The sequence below is a fragment of the Cervus elaphus genome, chromosome 22 (genome assembly GCF_910594005.1).
Source record: "Cervus elaphus chromosome 22, mCerEla1.1, whole genome shotgun sequence".
Lineage (NCBI taxonomy): Eukaryota > Metazoa > Chordata > Mammalia > Artiodactyla > Cervidae > Cervus > Cervus elaphus.
The window spans coordinates 41,100,668-41,124,947 of record NC_057836.1 but is presented as its reverse complement, the minus strand read 5'-3'; the positions used below and the strand labels follow the sequence as shown (position 1 = coordinate 41,124,947).

The 24,280-nt window shown below is 39.9% G+C and overlaps 2 protein-coding genes across 12 annotated transcripts in view; one reads left to right on the top strand and one right to left on the bottom strand.

Annotated features, from left to right (window-relative positions):
- Positions 1-15,524, bottom strand: part of BICD1 (BICD cargo adaptor 1) — a 243,955-nt gene extending 228,431 nt beyond the window's left edge. For all 10 annotated transcript variants that reach the window (XM_043882069.1, XM_043882070.1, XM_043882072.1 and 7 more), the window contains exon 1: positions 14,963-15,524. In XM_043882069.1, coding sequence (XP_043738004.1) covers positions 14,963-15,175 — 213 coding nt within the window. In that variant the 5' untranslated portion in view covers positions 15,176-15,524. The remainder of the gene's footprint in view (positions 1-14,962) is intronic.
- Positions 15,056-18,460, top strand: LOC122680557. Of its 2 annotated transcripts, XM_043882081.1 has the most exons (3): positions 15,056-15,192; positions 15,302-15,909; positions 17,499-18,460. In XM_043882081.1, exons 2-3 carry the CDS (start codon positions 15,349-15,351, stop codon positions 17,556-17,558), a joined length of 621 nt encoding a protein of 206 aa, XP_043738016.1. In that variant the 5' UTR covers positions 15,056-15,192; positions 15,302-15,348; the 3' UTR covers positions 17,559-18,460. The 2 variants fall into 2 exon arrangements, with proteins under 2 accessions (XP_043738016.1, XP_043738015.1); XM_043882080.1 differs by lacking the exon at positions 17,499-18,460 and having other exon boundaries at positions 15,302-16,902.
- Positions 18,461-24,280: the final 5,820 nt, after the last annotated feature.

Sequence of the window (24,280 nt, the reverse complement as noted above, 5' to 3'; positions counted from 1 at the left end):
CAAAAAAAATTTCTGTGTAACTGAGTATGTCAGTCTTGCCTTTTGAGTCTAAGTTCTATATCTTGCTTAGAAGATTTCTTCCACAGTGACATATAAAATTCCGGGAATTTTCTCCTAATTAGAGTTCATTCCTTCATATTCCATTAAATCCTTGATATTCTGGTGTGAAGTTAATGTAAAGTGAGGGGATAAAAGAAGATGAGAAAGAAAAGTATACAAGGAGAAAAAAGGGAATGGAAAAGTCTTGTTTTTTAACATTAAATAGGGAGTTTTAAATGTGATGCTGGATCGCTGAGTTTTTACTCTCCATATTATTAATATTAGATTATCAAAGGCGAAAACCTCAAATAGTTTTGACTTGAAAACATAATTAAGCTATAAACATAAGGGGGAAAGTATTGATTTATAACTATCTGACACAAGTAACACTATGAAGGTTTTTTAAAAATAAAAAGAGAAACTGTTATATTTTTCATACTGTGAAAAATGAAATAAGATGGTAAAAATAAATTTCAGCTCAGGTAATAGTTCGTCTTTCATAAAAGCTTTAAATTTTTCAGGAGTATGATATTATTTATTGTTAAAGAGATCAGTTAATTGAGAATTAGTATAGAAATTTATTTTTCCAATGACTGAGATAGGAAAATAACTAAGGGCAGAATTTTTATACAGCTACAGGTAATAAATACCTTTTGCGACTCAAGGCAAAAGTGTTGATGCACTGCTTTCTTCTAAAGGTTCTTGCTTTAATTCCATTTAGCCTCTGAGCATTCTTACTAGGAAGTCAATTCATTCATGCATTTTATATTTTTATATATTATATAAAACTATATATTATAGTATATATACATATATTATAGTTTTGTATTTTATCTAGCATTTTTAATTGTTCCCAGCAGAAGGGTTAGTCAGAGGTCCTAGACTACTGTACTGTCAGAATCAAAAGTCAAAAATCACTGTTTTCAAACATAAAGTTAATGATATTACTGTTCTGCTTTGACACTATCAATGCTTTTCCCATGGTAAATAGAGGAAGCTCCTTAGCACTCCCACAAGTGACCTGACTCCATTCTAAAGGCATAAAGGAGACCCCCAGAACAGCAGCAAAATGGAGGATGAAGCTGAATCAATGGCAGCTGAGAGAAAAGACAAGAGAGGAGGAAAACAGCCATGAGTCCTAAGCAGCAAAGCCAAGGAGCAAGGAAATATTAAGTCTAGTATGAACAGAACTCAACATCTGGGCCTTGATCAACAGGTTAGAATCTAGGTCAAGACGACAGGGCATGAGACTCTCAGCGCCAAGAGAATCAGGAACTAGAGGGAGTGGGAGTGATGAGGGCCGTAAGCAACAGGAGCAGCCCAGCCTCAAGGAAGGCCAGCAGCACTGAGGACCCAGAAAGAAGCGGCAATTAGGCCATCTGTTCACAACGGAGGTAAGACTGAGAAGCTGCCAGTCTCCAACTGACAACAGGCCAGGAAGCTAAAACAAACGGGGCACAAGAGCAGCAGAGACTGGAAGACACCTTGTTAGTTGGAGGTACTTCTCACCCTTATCACTAAGTCTGGCTCTCGGGGCAAAGCCTTCCCTGTGAGGTCACACAGTTAGCCACGCCAAGCCTTGTTACAAGGCCCTCTGTGGTCGGGCCCCAAACTACCTCCCCAGGCTCACCTCCCACCCCTCATCCCATTTCAAATACCACCTGCAACAACACAGATGTGGATAAGCAACAGTCTCTCCAATCCTCCCTTCTCTGCAGGCTATTTATTTTTCCTGAATGACTCTGCCCCTCACCTGCCTGGAAAATCCCTCCTCACATGTTCTTTACGCCTCCTCACATGTCCTCCTGACCAGAAAGTTTCCTGATTCCTTTGAGTTTACTGCCCTCCACTCTGGTGGCCTATCAAACACAGCCAAGAAATTATTATTTTTACTATTTTATTATCATGATGAATTATCATCACCACATCCATCATTTATCAGGTGCTTACTATGTGTCAGGGATTGTATTAAATGCTTTACATGGACTTCTCTTTAACATCCATAGTTACTATCTTCCTCCACTTTACAGGAGGAAAGTGAGATTCATAGAGTTTTAAGTATTTGCCTAAGATCACAGAGCTACTAAACAGATTTTAATGCAGTTTGTTCTGACCCAAAAACCTGTGATCTTTCCAATAAAATACCTTAATCATATTTGCTCATGTCTTTCCTTCTAACAACAAACAACTAACTTAAAGACCATGTCTTCCTCATTTTTTGATTAATACGCTCAGCAGAAACTTGGCATATAACTGATGCTCTCTAAATATTAAATACATGAATGAATGAATGACCAAGCATTCATTTCCAGTCCCTCAGGGACTAGAACATCATGGCACAGAACCAATAACACAATGTAAAACTGTCCTTATAGCATGTTAGACTAGCGGCTACCAAGTGGCTCAGATGGTCCAGAAGAAGGGACAAAGAGTAGAAGAAAGTTAGGTAAAGATTCTGGTTCAAAGAACAAGGCAAGACAACACAGTATCTTTTTTTGGAAGCTGGTTTAATTCGTCAAACAAATGGTTATTTTTAAAACAAGGAGTCTAGTTCAACATCTTTTCAAAATAACTACCTTAATTACTTCATCTCTTTTTTCACCCTAAATGAATGCAATACCATAAATATCTCTTAAACACTTGCTCTAGGTAAGGCAGAGAGGAGAATACAACAAATGTCATAAATTACCAGATTAATTTAAATTCCTTTCCCTGAAGGAGGTTCCAGTCTCCTTGAATGTACACACAGGTCGGGGGAGGAAAGAGTAGGCCATTGTGACTCTTGTGCTCAAATCCTCCAGAAATTTCCCATATAACTCAGAACAAATGCCAAAGTCCTGGTAATAGTTTAAAAACTGCTGCATCACTGATACCCATTCCCTCTCTGACCTCATCTACTGCTCACACCACTCCCCACCTCCCTCCAGCTATACACTCTCTCTCGCCTTCCCTCTCCAGGCTCCCTCTGACCTGTCCCCACTTCTCATGCCATTTCCCCCTTCCCTGCTCTATTTTTCCCTATAGCATTTAGGACCATCTAACATTCTACTTTCTTGTCTCCCCTTCCATTCTCCTGCAGAATGTAAACCTCATGAGCATGTATATTCCTGTTGGTCTTGTCTCTACTGCATTCTCAGCATCTAGATCTGTGCTTAACACATAGGAGGTATTAAATATATTGTTATTGTAGGAAAGAATGAATGAACCTCAGTCAGCTTTATGCAATGACCTACTTGTTCTTGGTATTTACTTTGGTGTCCATTGTCCATGTTTCTAAATCACATTTAGCATCACAAATTAAAATGCAACTTATAAAATTTTCTCCTGGAATTGACCAATGATGATTCTTTTCATTGTCATTTCCTGAAATGTCTTACTGTAACCATTGTCTAAAAATGTAATTGTGGTTTGAGATCCTGGTCTCAATTTTAGCAAATAATAGCTCATATTATCCCAAATGCTTCAATGTGACTTGCAAAGATATATTATCTATTCGGCTAAAATGAAAAAAGCACATAAAACTTGATTGGAAATAACTGCAGTGATTAAAATAGAGAACCTAAGAATTCTTTAAAAAAATGATTCTAGTTCTAAATTATTTTAAAATATTAACAAAAGGGTTATTGCTGTTTAGATCATTAGAATGAAATCATTAAATCATAGTTAATTGTGAATTACCAACACTAAGAACCTTTGTCAACTTAAAATATAAATCAAAGGGCCAAAAATTCAAAAGTATTTATAATTTGTTTTCAAGTGTATTATATCCTTCTTTCTAATGGTTGCCTTTTCTCCTAATTGTATGTCCTTGAGGTTTTGAGCTTAAAGGCTCCATGCATATATCAGCATTAGCAGAAAGAATATCAGATTACGATTTAAAGGGGAGGAAAATGGCCATGTATGCCAAAAAGATAGTCTGTAAGATGACATTACTTTCAGCTCATCAAACGAAATCATGTACAAGATTAAATTTATCCTGTCTCCATCTAGTTACCTCACATCGAGATCAACTTCAAAAAATCTTCTAATACTATCTAGAGAACGGCAATCAGTGAGGCTTATCAACAAGGCACATTCATGTTATAATATAAACCTCTTTCAATTTCAAAAAATTGATGGCTAAGAGCTCTTTAGCAGTGGCATTTGATTCCACATTAGTCTGCAGTGTGCCAGAGAAAAACAAAGACCCATCATTCTGAGCCTTCTATTTACAGACTCAAGCCAAACTGCAAAAAACATTCTTAAGAAAATTGCTACTGTTATTATGTACTTCCCATGAATGTAAACAGGTCTCTTTATTTCAACTCTAAATAGAAAGATAGAAACACAGCAGTTAAATATTACATTTAGAGTTGTGCTATTTCTCCAAAAAATAGTGTTTGAAAACACTAAGCATAACTGAAAGAACAGGTGAAAATAACCCCTGGAAGTTAAAGATCAACCCATCAAAGCAATTCTCTTTATGAATTTGCAAACTTTAAATTAATAAATATTTATGAATTTCCAAAGAAATAGAGGAAAACAACAGAATGGGGAAGACTAGAGATCTCTTCAAGAAAATTGGAGATACCAAGGGAATATTTCATGCAAAGATGGGCACAATCAAAGACAGAAATGGTAAGGACATAACCAAAGCAGAAGAGATTACGAAGAGGTGGCAAGAATATACAGAGGAGCTATACAAAAAGGTCTTAATGACCCATATAACCATAATGGTGTGGTCGCTCACCTAGAGTCAGATATCCTGGACTGTGAAGTCAAGTTGGGCCTTAGGAAGCATTTCGACGAACAGAGCTAGTGGAAGTGATGGAATTCCAGCTGAGCTGTTTCAAATCCTAAAAGATGATGCTGTGAAAGTGCTGCACTCAATATACCAGCAAATGTGAAAAACTCAGCAGCGGCCACAGCACTGGAAAAGGTCCGTTTTCATTCCAATTGCAAAGAAGGGCAATGCCAAAGAATGTTCAAACTACAGTACAACTGTACTCATTTCACATACTAGCAAGGTAATAGTCAAAATCCTTCAAGCTAGGCTCCAACAGTACAAGGACCAAGAACTTCCAGCTGTACAAGGTGGATTTAGAAAACGCAGAGGAACCAGAGATCAAATTGCCAACATCCACTGGATCATACAGAAAGCAAGGGAATTCCAAAAACACATCTACTTCTGCTTCACTAACTACGCTAAAGCCTTTGAGTGTGTGGATCACAACAAACTGTGGAAAGTTCTTACCAAGAGATGAGAGTAGCAGACCACCTTACCTGCCTCCTGAGAAACCTGTGTGCAGGCCAAGAAGCAACAGTTAGAACCAGATATGGAACAATAGACTGGTTCAAAATTGGGAAAGGAGTATGTCAAGGCTATATATTTCACCCTGCTTATGTGACCCTTACATGCAGAGTACATCATGTGTAATGCTGGGCAGGATGAAGCACAAGCTGGAATCAAGATTTCTGGGAGATTCAAAAGGGAGGGGATGTATGTATACCTATGGCTGATTCTTGTTGAGGTTTGCAAGAAAACAACAAAATTCTGTAAAGCAATTATCCTTCAATTAAAAACAAAATGTTGCTGGAAGAAATATCAACAATCTCAGATATGCAGATGATACTACCCTAATGGCAGAAAGTGAATGGGAACTAAAGAGCCTCCTGAAGGTGAAAGAGGAGAGTGAAAAATCTGGCTTAAAACTCAACATTCAAAACATTAAGATCATGGCATCCGGTTCCACCACTTCATGGCAAATAGACGGGGAAACAATGGAAACAGTCACAGACTTTATTTTCTTGGGCTCCAAAATCACTGCAGATGGTGATTACAGCCATGAAATTAAAAGATGCTTGCTCCTTGGAAAAAAAGCTATGACAAGTCTACACAGTGTATTAAAAAGCAGAGACATCACCCTGCTGACACGGTCTTTCCAGTAGTCATATATGGATGTGAGAGTTATACCATGAAGAAGGCTGAGCACCAAAGAATTGATGCTTTTGATTTGTGGTGTTGGAGAAGACTCTTTGAGAATCTCTTGAACTGCAAAGTGATCAAACCAGTCAATCCTAAATGAAATCAATCCTGAATATTCATTGGAAGGACGAATGCTGAAGCGGAAGCTCCAATACTCTGGCCACTTGATGCGAAGAGCCAATTCATTAGAAAAGACCCTGATAGTGGGCAAGATTGAGGGCAGGAAAAGGGGATGACAGAGGATGAGATGGTTTGATGGCATCACCAACTCAATGGACATGAATTTGAGCAAACTCCAGGGGATAGTGAACAACAGGGAAGCCTGGCATGCTGTAGTCTATGGAATCGCAAAGAGTCGGACACAACTTAGTGACTGAACAACAAAATTTGTAATAGAGCAAGAAAACAGACACAACAGAGGAGACAAATAACTTTTAAAAGAAATTTCATATAAAAGGAGACAAATAACTTTTTTAAAAAACTTTAAAGAACCCTGAAAGATCAGAAGTTATACACTTTTAGCACATATCTTAACTGTCTAATGCAATTAAGTTTCTGATGATGTTTATTGGTTTCTCATGTCTTCACTTACAGAAAAAACGGCTTTCCCGTGTCTTCATTTATAGAAATTAGAGAAGTAAAAACACTGTGTGACAGGTTTACATACTAGCTCATAACTGTCCAGTTTTTCTTACTAAACACTCACATTTCGACAGAGTCACTTACTGCTAGAGTTGGAAGTTTCCAGGAGAGAGGATGTCAGCCCTGGCTGCACCTATGAGGGGAGTGGGCTTAACATGCTGAAGCCCCGCTCTACCTCCAATGACTGAACTGTCTCAGATGGAGTCCAGGCAGCAGTAGCTTTACAAATCCCCCGCCAACTGATCCTAGTGAGTAGTCTGTCACCTCTTCAAAAAGAAGACCTCAGAGGGTATCCAGGCTCTGTACAAACACTTCCAATGTCAAGCTCCAAAATCTTATTTGAAGAATCTAAAGACAATATACTACTTTATGGATGGTCATTTTTCAAATGAATATGTTTCCAATTTTCCTTTTTTATTGAGGTATCATTGATTTACAATATTATATTAGTTCTCAGGTATATAACATAATGAATCAAAATTTTTATATATTATACTCCATTTAAAGTTATTATAAAATATTGGCTATATTCCCTATGTTGTACAATATATTCTTGTAGCTTATTTATTTAATACATAATAGTTTGTATTTCTTAATCCCCTATCCTTGTCTTGCCCCTCTCCATTGGTAACCACTACTTTGTTTTCTATATCTGGGAGCTTGTTTCTGTTTTGATACATTCAGTCATTTTTTAGATCCCATATATAAGTGATAATGGGCTTCCCAGGTAGCTTAGTGATCAAGAATCTGCCTGCAATGCAGGAGCTGCTGGAGATGCGGGTTTGATCCCTGGGTTGGGAAGCTCTCCTGGAGGAGGGCATGGCAACCCGCTCCAGTATTCTTTCCTAGAGAATCCCATGGACAGAGGAAACTGACGGGCTACAGTCCATAGAGTCGCAAAGAGTCAGACACAACTGAAGCAACTAAGCATGCACACGTATGTGATAACACTCAGTCTTTGTCTTCCTCTTTTTTTTTAAATTTTTTTGGTCATGCCATGTGGCATGTGAGATCTTAGTTCCCTGGCCAGGGATTGAACCCAAGCCCCCTGAAGTGGAAGAGCAAAGTCTTAACCACTGGACCACCAGGGAAGTCCCATCTCTGTCTGACATTTCACTAAGCATAATACCCTTCAGGTCCATCCATGTCGTTGTAAACAGCAAAATTTTCATCCTTTTTATGACTAAGTAGTATTCCATTGTACCACATCTTCTTTATATGAATGGTTGATTTTACAGGGCAAAATGACCCACCATTTCCCCTAACAACTACCAGCAGAGTTCCACAATCTTTGTACTTTTCCCTTTTCCTAAAATTCACTTCCCTCAATCTCTACCTGACTGGCTTATTCTAATCACTCAGATCTGGGCTCAAATGTCACCCCTGGGAGAGGTTTTTCCTGATCATGCTTTCCCCAGCAAGCCTTCATCTCTTCACTCATGGCATTTCTCACATCTGACATGTGTGTGTGCTTGCTGACTCTCTCCCCATAAGCTTCATTCAGGGAGTCCCATCTTGCCATCTTCAGAAAGCAGCACAGTGCCAACATAGCAGCCACTGAGTAAAAATTTTTGAATGAATAAGTGAAATAGAACAAGACGTAATGGACATGCCTCTGATGAAGCCTGTGTTTTTAGAAAAAGAAGTAATGGACAATCTAAAGCAAAAAAAAAAAAAAATCCAGTTGGTATAAAATGTAAAATAGTTGACAATGTAGATTATAAAATAGTAGGCCAATAAAAATTATGGATGGTTTTAATTTTCTTCATACTTTTTTGTACTTTATTGTCTTCAATAAAAGTAATTATCTTTATAATTATAACCAAAGTAGTATTATAATAAAAGTAATTTTTTCTGAAAAGTTAAAAACAAAAAAACCCTCAAGTATCACAGGACAAAGATGGGATCACGTAATGAGTCCCAGTTGCTTCTGCATCATCTTGGCGTCTTCCCAGGATCCGGCATGGACAGGATGTGGCCATACTGCAGGCTGCAGGACCAGCTCTTGCTGGCCGTGGAAATCAGCCACCTATTATGGTGATCCATGTAGCTCCAACACCAGCCAAGAAGACAAGGAATCAAAATCACTGCTAATTCACCCGGAAAACTTTCCGTCATTTCCTTTGGTATTATCACACAGGCCTGTCATGGGGCAACCCAACAAATTCCACCAGTTTCTATGACACAGACACACACATGTTTTCTCTCTCACAGACCACCCAAGCTATCCTTAGGACCAACTCTGGTCACCCCCCCACTCCTCCAACCTCCAGTGCCAACCACACTCCCTGAGGCTCTCTGGTTTTCTTCCCGAATCAGTCCCATTTGCTTCACACTTGAAACATCAGTGCCTTAAAAATACAGTCCTGCCCTAGAAATACTTCATTTTAAAAGGATATACTATTAAATTTAAATGTCAGTTTACAAAGTAATATGTACGGCATTATTCCATTTTTATAAAAACAAAAGAACAACAAAAAACTTGCATATGGATTCACATGTTTAAAGAGATTTAAAACAAGTATAAGAGAATACTCACCAAAGTGCTAACACAGAGACAGAACTGGTGGGGGGGGGGGGGGGGCGGGCGGGGAACTACTTAATTGTCTACACTTTTACTTGACTAGGATCATTGCCACAAATGGTCATAATTATACAACTATAATTTTTAAAGAGCAGTCAAACTCTTGTGGCCAAAAAAAGAAAAAGTAAAAGTGCTAATGCACTCAGTCAGTGAGGGGTGGGGTGCTGTTGCTCCTAGCACCACTAACCCACTAGGTCTGCAAGGGCTGGTTTTCCTCACTGGGCCAGCCCAGCTTCTTGCCCACTGTTTATGAGTTGGCACATCTCCTAATTCAGAATGCAATCAGAGTAACTGGTGAAAACATTGTTAAATTATTTGTATATTCCATATTCTGGAAATCAGGACTGAATAAAATGACAACCAACTGCACAAATTATTCATTTGTTTTATTAAACTAAGAGTTGAGTATTTTTATTTATCAAGCAACTTATGCCTCCCCTCAAGAAAAACATGAATTTAAAAAATTCATATAACTCAGGCATCAACTTTATGCTCTAAAACTTTCCCTCTAGAACCTTCCTTTGTGAATGAAACCACCTTCTAATCCATCCTGGTATTCTCAAACCTACTCTCATCTTCACTTTCCACAACCAGTCACATCCAACACCACCTTCCTTCCACCCTACACCCCCTTAACAACCCTCAGGTTTGTCCCCCCTCACACCACTACCCCTACCGCCTCTGCAGTTCCAATCCACCTTCTATGACCAACACCATGACCTTCTTAACCACATGCTGACTCAAGTCTTGGAGCCTCTCAGGTAATAAGTGCAAAGAAAGTGGGTTTCTTCCTGAACCAGATTTCACCACTTCACTTTGTGGCCTTGGAAAGGACCCGTAGCTTCCCTAAGACTAGGTTTTCCCTTTTGTACGATGCAAGTCATATCTATCTTGTAAAAGGATTGCTGTAAGAATTACAGATAAGGCATGCAAAGTGCCTAGTCCTAAATGGGGCTGTATACATAGTTCAAGTCTTTAGTACTTTAATTATTTTCTTATCTGTAAAAAAAAACAGGCAATAAACCTCTGAGTTACTTTGAAGATTAAATAAGATGTAAGGCACCAGTTACTGTTTCCTTTCATTTCCTTTTAATGGTTCCCCATCTCCAAGACAAAATACGGTCACTGATATTTTCCCAGTTTCATTTTCTGCCACTTCTCCTTCAGCATAATGAATTATTTAACAGTTAGACTCTGCACCTCTTTATACCCTCCTCTCCTTCAAAGCCATGTTTACAGGTAAAATCTTAGGTGTGAGAAAGTCCTTTACTATGTATTTCAACATGCAAGCTAATTATCGTATTTTCAAATTTGGAAAGCAATATCCATACAGTACAAGCATATTTAAGGGGAAGACAGGGGAGAATATTTTTACATATTAAAATTTGAAAACCACCTTCAAACCATGGCTGCTATACATGTTCATGCAAATATGATGAATGTGATGAGAGATGATAAAATTTTGCTAAGTGGTATCTGAGAAACAACTTCGCTAGAGATGAAATTTTGAGTTGAAATAAAAAGAAAAAAATAGTGCAAGTTAGAGAAAAAGTGAAAGTTGCTCAGCCGTGTCCGACTCTTTGCAACCCCATGGACTATACAGTCCATGGAATTCTCCAGGCCACAATACTGGAGTGGGCAGCCTTTCCCTTCTCCAGGGAATCTTCCCAATCCAGGGATAGAACCCAGATCTCTATATTACAGGAGGATTCTTCACCAGGGGAGCCACAAAAAAAGCCTGCAAGTTAGAGAAACTAGGTTAAAAAAAAAAGAAATATGATTGAAAGTGTGATTATGGTTTGCTTGTTGAGGTTGCTTGTAAACACTTTCCAAAAGTATAAGTCCATATACTTTAGATGTTTTCATTTACTTCATAATAAATGCAATAGTAAGTATAACATTTCTTCTTTAAAAACAATAAAACTACTAGCTTAGATAAATTCAATGCTCTGTTTCTTCATAGATTGGAAAATAAATCTGGGTTTCTCCCCCATATGATTTTGTGATTTAGAATTTACAAAGGGAAGAGAAACTAACAATCTTTCTAATAAGCATAAGAGGGGAAAAAATGAGTTCTGTTTAAAGATGAAGTCAGGTACTTAAATGGCTTTCATGAGGCCCCTAATATGACAATTTCTAAAAACAAGTAAGTTCAGTGTTTATTTCTCGGACGATTTAATGAGAATCCTGAAAAAGCATCAAGTTGGCTATAAGAGGAAAAGCTGCTCTGTGTCCACAAAGCGCTCCCTCAGTACCTGGTGTCTATCCTTAGTGTCAGGCTGACAAAACGAGGAAATGAGGCAAAGATTCTTATTAGAGAGTGCACTGTAACCTAGCTGCAAAACTTTTATAAAGTTGTCACATGGACATGTTTTCTAAAATGCTACCAGGAATGCTGAATCATTTCTTTCAAAGAGGATCTTTTAAAACTTCTCTACATTTTAAACATTTTTAAAGCAAAAAAAACAAAACTCTTAAAGTTAAATTTTAGGTGTTTTTTTTTTAATGAATGTTTAATTTTCAAATTATTTTAGAACCATGACTCTTCTTCAAATACCATTTTGGCCTGGGTGACAGGCACAGTGCTCATTTACACACATCCCAAAATTACAACCAGCCAGGCCCTCAGGCCACTGAAAAGCAAGCATTATCCGTGAAATCATAAAGCCGTGGTCAAGTATTTTAGTGGACATGTACTTTGTCCAGCTCTCCAGAGATAATGAAAAGGAGAGCAGTATGATGATGCCAGAAGTCATTCTTTTTTCATAGCATTGGTACTTTTTTCTTCAAGTATGTTCTTTTGTAATTACAACAGTCATGCAGGCACAGGGCAGAGCCCTAATGTTATGAAGCCAAGACAAAGAGCATTCCAGGCTTAGGAAAGGAAATAACTAGATAAAAATTAATGAATTAATCATTTTGATTCTGCACATCTTCAGCAACACTGCCCACTTGCATTACAGTCACAGCTGAACACAGCCTGGGAAAGGGGGGGTGGCAGCATTGCTGGGTGCTGACTCTTGAAAACAACATGACCTGTAAAGATTGAGCCATGTCGCGACACTGCAAATTACTAATGTCCAACGTGAACTTAGCACAGTATTTTTCTGTTGACTGGTCCAATTACTTTTAAATAAATTATAGCTGTTGAAACAGCTTGGAAATAACCCAAAGATTTTATACTTGGCTTTATAGTTTAGTGCAACAACATCATTTCCTATATATACCTTCTAACAAACAAAACTTCCTTTTGATAAATCAGAACACTAACAAAATGTGTTTTTCAAAAATGGCTTCTATGTGATAGCATCACTGCAATATTTTAGTTTCCACAATTATTTTATATTTACTTTTCATACAGGAAATATTATTGAGACTGACTTAGCTCATTTAAATACTCACACCTAAAGTATACATCATGTTTAAAGGGTCAAAATAACAGGTCTCACTATCAAATATAATGATTAATTTTATTACCCTAAAATATACTTTTATATAATTGTATAAGCCAGTTCACTGGGAACTTTAAATTATATTTATGCTAAATGCAAACTCAAAATACATATGTAAACAAGTATCATTTGCTGACAATAATTTTGATAAATTTTTGTTAATCTCTTGATATACAGAAAAAAATACACCTCAATTTTTGTAGGAAAAAATTGTAATTGGTATTTGCATTATTCTATATTAAGAAAAATGTCACACTATTCTTATAAAACATTTTTTCCCATTTTTCCTATGATGCTGATGAAAGTAATACAGGTAGCTTTTAACACTAGTCACTACCTATACTTCCTCATTTTCTTAGTCTTTCTCTGACACTAACCAATATGGACTGGTGAATGCTTGATAAAGTATATATTCTTCCAGTATAAATTTATTCTTTCATAAAATATTTACTGTATGCTCACTATGTGGTGGGCTTTGTGTTAAAGACTTTGGATGCAATATTAATTAAGATTGATTCCTTGCCTAGAGAATGCACAGTCTAGTAAAGGCAAAAGACAATTGCATTAAAGTTTACTATATATGGTGAATGCAATGAAAAACCCTAGTAGGGCTATTTGAATCAATCAGGAAAGCTAGTTAACAGTTACATTCCATTTCATTAAATTAAGTCTACCATCTTTATCAAGGAGGTGATGGCTTAACATTGCCTGGTTTGCACTTCCTTGTCTTGCTAAAACAGAGATGATAAGTGTAGACAACATCAAAACATCTCTGAAAATTACAATCACCATCCTGTTTCCTGATTTCACCAGGTTTAGCATTGTTGAATTTAAATATATCAGGTAAAGACCTAATCTAAGTTGGAAAATACCATTAAATCTAGTTGTAGTTAACAACAGACATATACTTGGTAAAAACAAAAACAAAAGACAAAACCAAAAGAACATAAACTAGAAATTTACAGCCTAACACACAAAAAATCAGATTTCCAATTGGTGTTTTTACCATGTTTATTTTTTTGACATTTAGGCATAAGAATAAAAATAAGGTATATCTGAAAGTATAAATGTTTACCATATTATGTATTAAATTAGAAGGCAGGTTGATTAGATATGTCATAGATCATGCTTTTTAAGTATAATAATACAAAACAAGACAGCCCTTGAGAAACTGTTTGAGTACATTATAAGTAAAACATGTATGATTAACATTATATATCAGATTAGAATTAACATTTTAAATGCCAACGGGCACATAAAAATAGACGTGTCACACAGAAAAGCAGTGTGTACATTTTCATTTATGCTACATATAGTACCTCAGGAATTGGGTAGAACAGACTGAATTTCTTCAACAATATGTATAGTCCTCTAAGTCTTTTGATAGGAAATCAAAGTATATTCACTACTTATTTTTTTCCAAACATTAGCTAGTCTTTAAAAGAAGCCAAAACCAAAAGATTAAAAAGGACAACTGTTATATATACATGGTCCATTTGTGACATTCTGGTTTTATATATACAGTCATTTAAAACAGAAGAACCTTATTTGAAATGCACCGCTACTCATGCATTTGATATATGCCATTCTTTCAGACCATCTGTAGGCGAGTTAATTTTCCCTGGTCAGGGTGACCTTATAAGACTTTGGGCATGGCCCATCCTCACTCTGAGGGGAAATCGAGGCAGCAGCAATCCCCAGGAGTAGAGTTGTTTTTCTCCTGCAGCCAGACAAGAATAACTAAAGCCGAGGAGAAGGACAATTACTCACTCTTTTTCAAATGGGATTGGCGGGGAATTCTCTTAATAACAGTTTCCAATCTCATCAAGGAGTGGTTACATTCAGCAGAAGGCTGAGGTTCTACATCCTTTGAAACTGTGGCTCCTCAACACAAACCTACTCAAAGCCTTTGTGGATTATGGGATTGTCACTGAAACCTGAGCTTGATATAACAGCAGTTTCGAGAAGTTTGATTTATGCATTCCGACCCGGCTGAATGTCGCCTCTGAGTGCTGAGACTTGGGACTCTTATGAATCTCCCTCCCCCACAGGCCAAACAGCCATCGCCTCCCAAATTCCAGATTATATATTCATTTCCTGGGCAATTTCCCTCTTGAGGGTAAAACAATGGACTCTTTCAATCTTCTCTTATCTACAAGGGTTCTAAGAGAAGAAACAGTCCTTTCAATAGCAAGCTTCCCGACTACTTTATAAATGATGAGTGGGCGCCGAAGGTGGGGGGGACCAGGCCGAGCGGGGAAGAGGTGACAGGCAACTCACCTCTTTCAGCTGCTCCAGCTCCTGTTTGAGGCTGTCGTATTCAGCCTCCAGCTCATCATACTGCTGTTTGAGGGTCAGCTTCTCTTCCAGAACCACCAGTCCGTATTCGGCCGCCTGGATCTTTTCGTGGGTGGTCTCCGTGAGCTCCTTGGTCAGCCTCTCTATCTCGGTCTTATAATGGTCCACAGACTGCAATACCTCTTCCGCGGCCATAGCCCCGGTGGATGGAGGTAGGAGGGGGTAACCGAGTGGAGGAGATAGATGCAAAGCAGGCGGGGGAAGGGAGAAGGAACTAAAGAGGGAAGGATGAAAATGGGAAAAGAATTGCCTCTCTGGCAGCCGCAGCTACACTGCCCGAGAACCTGGCGAGAAACGTAACATGGAGAATGCAGGGGAGAGGATCAACGGCGAGGGGGCAGCTGCTGCGGCATGTGTCCTCCGGGCCGGACCCTGCCTGCGGTCAGCAGCGGTGCCGCATGGCCCAGCTGCGGCGGCCGGGGGCGGCAAGGGGCTTCGTTTCTGCTTATTCAGAGGCGCGCGGCCGCCATGTCTCGGGGCAGCGTCACTGCAGTCTCCCCGGGTCCCGCGCTCCGGCTCGCCGCGCCCGCCCGCTCCACCTGCTCCCTCCGGCCGCGCTGCAGCCGGTGCGGAATGATGCAGCGTCGGCCCGCTCCCTCCCTGCGCGCTGGCCGGGGCTCCGGGCGGGAGGCGGGGAGGCGGGGAGGCGGCGCGGGGGGAGGGGGAGGGAACAGACGGAAAACCTCCGGAGGCGCCTCCCGCCGGTGCCCGGCGCTGAGGCTGAGACGGCTGGACGCGTGCGGGGTGGGACCCCAGCCCGTCCTGGCCCTGCCCGCCCGACTGGCCGCCGGATGGGTGTCTCGCTGAGACGTGAGCCCAAGCTCAGGAAGCTGCCCGGAACCGGTGCCTTCCTCGAAGAGAAGCAAACGGTAACTAGCGCGCTCGTGCCCGGGGTCCGAGCATCCTCCTTCAGATCCCCTGGTCTCGCAGCACCCTTCTTGGTCTTCTGCACCCAAACGCTGTGCTTCCAAAGCCTTCTAGGAGCACCCGCCTTCCCGCCCGCCGACACACACACACAAGGCTCCCGCTTCCGCCCCTTCCGCCTCCTTGTCTCCCCTTCTGTCCCCTCCTTCACCTCCTGCTCTCTCCAGATAACCTTACTGTCTCAGGACAGTCTTTGCTAAAGATTGCTTGCCCTCACCCAAGCTTTCTGTGTCCAGTTTATCACATCACTACTTAGAAAAAGATCTATAATGTAGGCCTCTGGGTACTATTACTTCTTGCCCCAGTAGTTCCACTCCATGGATTCTTCAATAAAGGAAAACTGCATGAGATTCCCTCTATATAGTATCAACAGTACCCTACAATAAATAGTCTTAAAATGAGTGAATAGTTCTGGAGACCATGTGCCAAGCATTCTTCTAAGTATGGAACGTGCAATCTCTTCCATCCTAACAGCAACTCTGAGGTCTGGACCATTACAATTCACAGGTGATGAAAGAAAGCACAGAGAATTTGAGTGATTTGCCCAAAGTCAGGCAACTCTTAACTGATGAAGCCAAAATTTAATCATAACTCTAGAGCTGTAACCTGAATCATTATGTTTATTCACCTTCACTCATGACTAATGCAAAACCAACAACTATATATTACATGCTTGTAAAATGACCACTGTAATCAGTATGAAGAGGGATAATGAAGAGTCACAAAAGGAAATGAAGGTAAGGTCAGAGTGAAAGAGAATAAAGAATGAAGAAGAAATGGGAATTGAGAACAACCAAGAAGGCAGCAATAGGAGCAGAAAATGAGCTATTTCTGTGTAACTAGTAGATTGTGGAGGCGCTTCCCAGGTGGAGCTAGTGGTAAAGAACCTGCCTGCCAGTGCAGGAGATGTGGCAATAAAAGACGTGCGTTCCATACCTGGGTCTAGAAGATTCCCTGGAGAATGAAATGGCAACCCAATGCAATATTCTTGCCTGGAAAATTCCGTGGACAGAGGAGCCTGGCAGGCTACAGTCCTTATGATTGAAAAGAGTCATACACGATTGAAGTGACTTAGCGTGCAGTAGGCTGTGGAGTCAATAGATCAAGGACCTAACCAGTTCCTTCCCTCTCTCCTGGTGGCTCATTGCAGAGTAGTTTCTAAGTGGCCAAGAGGTGTTCAAACACACACACACACATGCTCTCTCTTTAAGCAGGACTCTCCCATCATTGTGTACAAGGTAAGGGAAAAAGAAGACAGTGGTTGATGGTGTGGGAGGAAGAGCAAATGACAATGTCCTTACAAAGCCTTGACTAACAGGTTCTCTGGATGTGATTCCTCAAAAATAGACCAAAACAAGAGATTCCTTCCACATGCTCGCAGTTACAACAGGATATTCTCTTGTGATTATCTGATCAAGAAAGGAGAGAAGAGAAGGCAAGGGAAGGAGAGGGGAGAGGAGGAAAGGGAAGGGAAAGGAAAAAGAAAACACATGAAATTTGTTTTGGGTTTGGATCACCACGAATTCTGTTCCAGCTTTGCAGCCTTGATCTCACTGCAGTTAAGAAGCCCATCCCCACCCATGTGCTCCTGTAGTGAGTGCCCAGTCTCCGTGACAATGACAAATGACCATGAACTGCTGAAGAAATGGAGAGGAAACCTGTGATTGCAGTTAGCTAAACTGTCTTCTTCCCAGGATGCCCTTACGCCACAAAGTATAAGCACAGCTCTTCAAAGGGATCACAACACTTGGGGTAGGTTGCTGTGTCTCTCTTTCCTCTGGATAGAACAAAGAATGGAATTTTCTTCTGTAACTTTCCTAAGTTTCCATTGCCACCCATTGCCTATGCCCCATTTTCCTGATTGATAAAATTTTGTTAATATATTCAGCCTGAGTTCATTAAGACATGTACACTAGTTTAATAGTTTAAGATTTGATTACAACTTTGATCCTTTCTAAGTATTTCACTTGAAAAAAGTAAGCATTTCCTTATACATTATACTCTTCCAGTATTGCAGTTATATTTCTCTCTATATTCATATATGTGTCATACATATCATATATACATGCATACATACATATGTATATATAAATCAATGACAGGTACCCAGAAAATAATTTCTTAAATCATTTGTAGAAGCACGGTTCCCTCATATTTCTTTGTCTTAGCAGCCTCCAATCATTTATGATACTTTCTAACAAATATATTAAAAAAAGTTGTGTTTTTGTGGTCTAGTACCTCAAACCAGAGTGTCTCAGGTGTCTCAGTGGCAAAGAATCTGCCTGCCAAGCAGGAGACCTGGGTTTGATCCCTGGGTCGGGAAGGTCCCCTGGAGAAGGAAATGGCAGCCGCTCCAGTGTTCTCGCTTGGGAAATCCCATGGACGGCGGAGCCTGGTATGACTTTGCAACTGAACTGCCACCACCACCACCTCAAACCAACCTTTCAGCAACTTTGTCAGCATGAATATTGCTTTCTCTTGCTCTCATTCTTTCATTCAGTGATTAAACCAATGTTTATTAAGTATTCATTGTGTCCGAGGTACAACAGTTAAGCCTTGTGAAATCAATGACCAGTAAGATGTCAGTGCTCAAATATCCCTGACTCAACGGAGTTTATGTTCTGGGAGGGACAGAGAAAGAATAACGTATATAGAAAAACAGCAACAACAAAAAAGGAAATTAATACAATAATTCCAAATTTTGACATTGACAGGCTGCTGCTGCGGCTAAGTCCGCTCAGTCGTGTCCAACTCTGTGGGACCCCCCATAGACGGCAGCCCACCAGGCTCCTCCATCCCTGGGGTTCTCCAGGCAAGAACACTGGAGTGGGTTGCCATTTCCTTCCGCAGTGCATGAAAATGAAAACTGAAAGTGAAGTCGCTCAGTTGTGTCTGACTGTTAGCGACCCCATAGACTGCAGCCCACCAGGCTCCTCCGTCCATGGGATTTTCCAGGCAAGAGTACTGGAGTTGGTTGCCATTGCCTTCTCCGATTGACAGGCAGAATACAGCATAATGGTTAAGAGCACAACCTAGTTGGCTTGGGGCAAAACCCAAATTCGCCACTTACTAGTTATTGTGCCTCAGTTGCCTCATCCTTAAAGAGGGAATAAAAAAAAAAGGAATAATAACTTAATCAGCCAATGAGATTGCTGTGAATAGAATAGTATTTGACACCTAATAAGCAGCATATGGGCTTCCCTGATGGCTCAGACAATAAAGAATTTGCCTGCAATGCCAGAGACCCAGATTCAATCCCTGGGTCAGGAAGATGCCCTGGAAAAGAGAATGGCAACCCACTCCAGTATTCTCACCTGGAGAATTCCATGGACAGAGGAGCCTGGTGGGTTATACAGTCCATTCTGACACAAAGAGTTGGACATGACTGAGCGACTAACACTTTCTGCTCTCAAGCAGCATATGTGTGCTTGTTTCTTTAAATTTTTGAAGAAAAATAAGGATAAAATTGGGAGTTTCCCAGGTGGCACAGTGGTAAAGAATCCACCTGCCAATACAGGAGACAAGGGTTTGATCCCTGCGTCGGGGAGATCCCCTGAAGGAGGAAATGGCAATCTACTCACTCCTGTGTTCTTGCTTGAAAAATTCCATGGACAAGAGGAGCCTGGAGGGCTACAGTCCACCGGGTCGCAAAGAGTCAGACATGACTGAGTATACACATAAGGATAAAATTGAGATAGAAAAAATAAATAACAGGGTAATAAATGGAGATCTCTCTGAAGAAGTGATTTTATCTTATTATCTAAGGGACATGAAGGAATTAGATATGGCAAATGCAGGGAAAGACCTTTCCAGGGAGTGGGAACAGCATGTGTAAAAACCTCAGGCACAAAAGAACTTGGTGAGTGCAAAGAATAAAAATCAGAGGCTGAAGCTGATTAAGTAAAGAGTAGATGGTTTAAGACTACTCTAGAGAGACAGGCAACACTGGAACATACTCGGAAATCATGCCTGCCTTGCAGGTTAGGATGGGGAGTTTGGCTGTTGCCCACCTGAAACTAATACAATGTTCTATATCAATTATATCTCAATTAGAAAAACAGAGTCTGGTGTTTCAAAGTATAAACGTTCACAGAGTAAAACATTTTCCAAGAATGAGCTTCACATCACAGAAACGAGAAGAGACAAGATAGTTCTGTTTAGCTTCTCAACATGAACTAGAATATTTGTTGAATAGCCCTACTAACTGAACCTGGGCTTCCCAGGTGGCACTAGTGGTAAAGAACCCATCTGCCAATGCAGGTAGACATAAGAGATGTGGGTGCAATCCCTGGGTTGAGAAGATCCCCTGGAGAAGAACACAGCAACCCACTCCAGTATTCTTGCCTGGAGAATCCCATGGACATAGGAGATTGACAGGCTACAGTCCACAGAGTCACAAAGAGTCAGACATGACTGAAGTGACTTAGCACAACTGAATCAGCCTTAAAGTCAGAAGAGCTGATGGATTATGAGTTATGATTTTTGAGGCTCCCAGAAAGGACTTTTTAAACCCTCTGCCCTTCTTTCTAATCCCCCTCAATGACATCTGAAACTTCTTTGGTAATAAAAAAAAGAAGTCTATTATCTCATAATTAGAAGTACTTTTTTTAAAATGCAAAAAGTTACTAAACTTACAGTTATAATTGCTTTTTCTCCCCCCTGATTCTGATAAAGTTACACCAAAGAAGGAACAAAATAGTTGAAAAGGAGGAGGCTAGGAACACTGAAGACAAATATCTGATTCACATTTGTGCCTAAGGCAACTCTTCAGGGCTTCCCTGGTAGCTCAGCTGGTAAAGAATCCACCTGCAATGCAGGAGACCCCAGTTCGATTCCTGGGTCGGGAAGATACGCTGGAGAAGGGATAGGCTACCCTCTCCAGTACTCTTGGGCTTCCCTTGTGGCTCAGCTGGTAAAGAATCTGCCAATAATGCAGGAGACCACAGTTCAATCCCTGGATTGGGAAGATGCCCTGGAGAAGGGAAAGGCTACCCATTCCAACATTTTGGCCTTGAGAATTCCATGGACTGTATAGTCCAAGGTGTTGAAAAGAGCTGGACATGACTAAGCGACTTTCATTTCACAACTCTTCAATATTTGAGTAGAATTCCTTAATTGCTTCTTTTTTGTTAACATATGTCCTTTTCTCCTGGTTTTTGGTGGCCTCAGAATTTATATAGAGATCCCAAATCTGTTCCGGAGCTTTCATTTGCCTAACAGTCAAAAAAAAAAAGAATAAGAAATTTGGGTTTTAGTCTCAATGCAGTGGGATATTATTTGTTATTTAGCCAGGAATGAAATTATTTGATTTGCATCTTAAGAATATCACTACTATGCACAAAAAAGTTTGGAGGTATCACAAGATAGAAGTAGGGTCACTAGTTAGGAAGCTGTTGCAATTGTCCCAGAGGAAAAAAAATGGTGGCCTGAATTAAAGTGGTGGCAGTAGAAAAAAGAAGTGGATGCATTCAGAATACACTGGGAGAGTGGATGGAAAAAGTCTCAAGACTTGGTTGGAGATTAGATACAGGATGGAGAAAGGAGAAAAAGGAACCATTAATAAATTCTAATTTCCTGACTTGGACAGTCAGGACAATGGTTTGCCATTAGTTAGATTGGAAGGCTGGGGCAGGGGAGTTGCTGGAGATTAAGAATTCTATTTTGGACATACTAAGTTCAAGACACTTTTGAGACATTTGAATAGAAATGTTTAGTAGATAATTAGATGTAAGACCAGATTTAAGAAAGACTTCTTGGCAGATACAAAAAATTCTCCTCTGAAAAATCATTAGTATTAAATGGTATTTAAAGCCAAGAAAATAAATGGGATGATCTAGTAAAAGAATGTAAATAGAGAAGAGAAGGGATCCAGGACCTATCCCTAAGGAACCCCAAGTAAATGTTGAGTTGGAAGAGGAAAAGCCTGCAGAGAGGGGACCACTCAGTGTGGTAGGAGGAAAATCAGGAGAGAAACATCTAAAGGGAACAAAAGAAGAGAAGGTTTGAAGTGTGAAAGAATAAGGACCAAGTCAATGCCATTGAGAGGTTAAGGTCGAGTAAGATGTGGAGTCAAATAAGATGTGTACACAGAAATGTTACGGAATTTGGCAACACGAAGGTGAGTACTCTTTTTTTCTTTAATTTCTTTCTCTTTTTTTGGTGGGAGGGAGTGTAATACACTTTATTTTTTTTTAATTTTTTAAAATTGAAGTATCAGTTCAGTTCAGTTCAGCCTCTCAGTCGTGTCCAACTCTTTGCGACCCCATGAACCACAGCACGCCAGGCCTCCCTATCCATCACCAACTCCCAGAGTTCACCCAAACCCATGTCTATTGAGTCAGTGATACCATCCAAACATCTCATCCTCTGTCGTCCCCTTCTCCTCCTGCCTTCAATGTTTCCCAACATCAGGGTCTTTTCCAATGAGTCAGCTCTTCGCATCAGGTGGCCAAAGTATTGGAGTTTCAGCTTCAGCATCAGTCCTTCCAATGAACACCCAGGGCCGATTTCCCTAAGGATGGACTAGTTTGATCTCCTTGCAGTCTAAGGGACTCTCAAGAGTCTTCTCCAACACCACAGTTCAAAAGCATCAATTCTTCTGTGCTCAGCCCTCTTTATAGTCCAACTCTCACATCCACACATGACCACTGGAAAAACCATAGCCTTGACTAGACAGACCTTTGTTGACAAGTATAGTTGATTTAAAATATTGTGTTAGTTTCAGATATATACCAAATTGATTCAGTTATGTGTATATTTTTTCAGATTCTTTCCCATTATAGGTTATTATAAGATACTGAATATAGTTCCCTGTGCTATACAGTAAATTCTTATTTTTTATATGTAATAATGTGTATCTGTTAATCCTGTATTCCTGGTTGATCCATCCCCTCCGCTAACTTCCTCCTTTGGTAACCATAAGTTTGTTTTCTGTGCTTGACTCTGTTTCTATTCTGTATATAGGTTCATTTGTATTAGTTTTTAGATTCCACATGTAAATGATACCATATATTTGTCTTTCTCAATCTGACTGACTTCACTCAGTATGATAACCTTTAGGTACATCTATTTTGCAGATGGCATTATCTCATTTGTTTGTGCTAAGTTGCTCAGTCAAGATCAACTCTTTGTGACCCTATGGGCTGTAGTCTGCCAGGCTCCTCTGTCCATGGGATTATCCAGGCAAGAATACTGGAATGGGTTGCCATTTCCTCCTCCAGGGGATCTTCCTGACCTAGGGATCAAACTCTTGTCTCTTACGACTCTTGCATTGGCAGGTGGGTTCTTTACTGCTAGCACCACCTGAGAAGCCAATATTCCATTGTATATGTATACATCTTCTTTATACATTCATCTCTTGATGGGCACTTAGATTGATTCCATGTCTTGGCTATTGTAAATAATACTATCATAAACATTGGGATGCATGTAGTCTTTCCTGGTTTATTTTATGGTTTCCTTTGCTGTGCAAAAGCTTTTAAGTTTGATTAGATTCCATTTGCTTATTTTTGCTTTTATTTTTTTGGTCTTGGGAGATTGATTTAAGAAAATATTGCTACAGTTTATGTCAGAGAATGTTTTCCCTGTGTTCTCACCTAGGAGTTTTATAGTATATGGTCTTACATTTAGGTCTTTAAACAATTTTGAGTTTATTTTTGTATACTGTGTGAAGAATTATTCTAACTTCATGGATTTATATGTAGCTGTCCAGCTTTCCCAGCACCACTTGCTGAAGACACTGTCTTTTCTTTATTGTATATTCTTGCCTCTTATGTTGAAGATTAATTGATCATAGGTGTATGGGTTTATTTGGGGGCTCTCTATTCTGTTCCACTGAGGTAAATGTCTATTTCTGCCAGTGCCATGTTGTTCTGATTACTGTAGCTTTATAATATTGTCTGAGGTCTGGGAAGGTTATACCTCCAGCTTCATTCTTTTTTCTTAGGATTGCTTTGGCAATTTTCGGTATTTTGTTGTTCCACATATATTTTAGGATTATGTGTTTTAGTTCTGTGAAAAGATATCATGGGTAACTTGATAGGGATCAAATTTGCAGGGAGCCGGCCTGAATGTACAGGCCCCTTACGGCCCTAAGAGAGATCAAAAGGTCTCTCTTTGTCCTGCCACCCCTTCTTGTTAAAGTATAGACTGGCATTTGTCTCCTTCAGGGAAAAAACACACCGGTGACCTTTTTGCCTGTTTTTCTGGTGCTGATAAACGCATCATGCTCGAAACCTGTTTTCCATCTAATGTTCTATTGATGAAGCCTGTTTTCTATCTAATGTTCTAATGATCTTAATCATGTTGGGCGCTAGG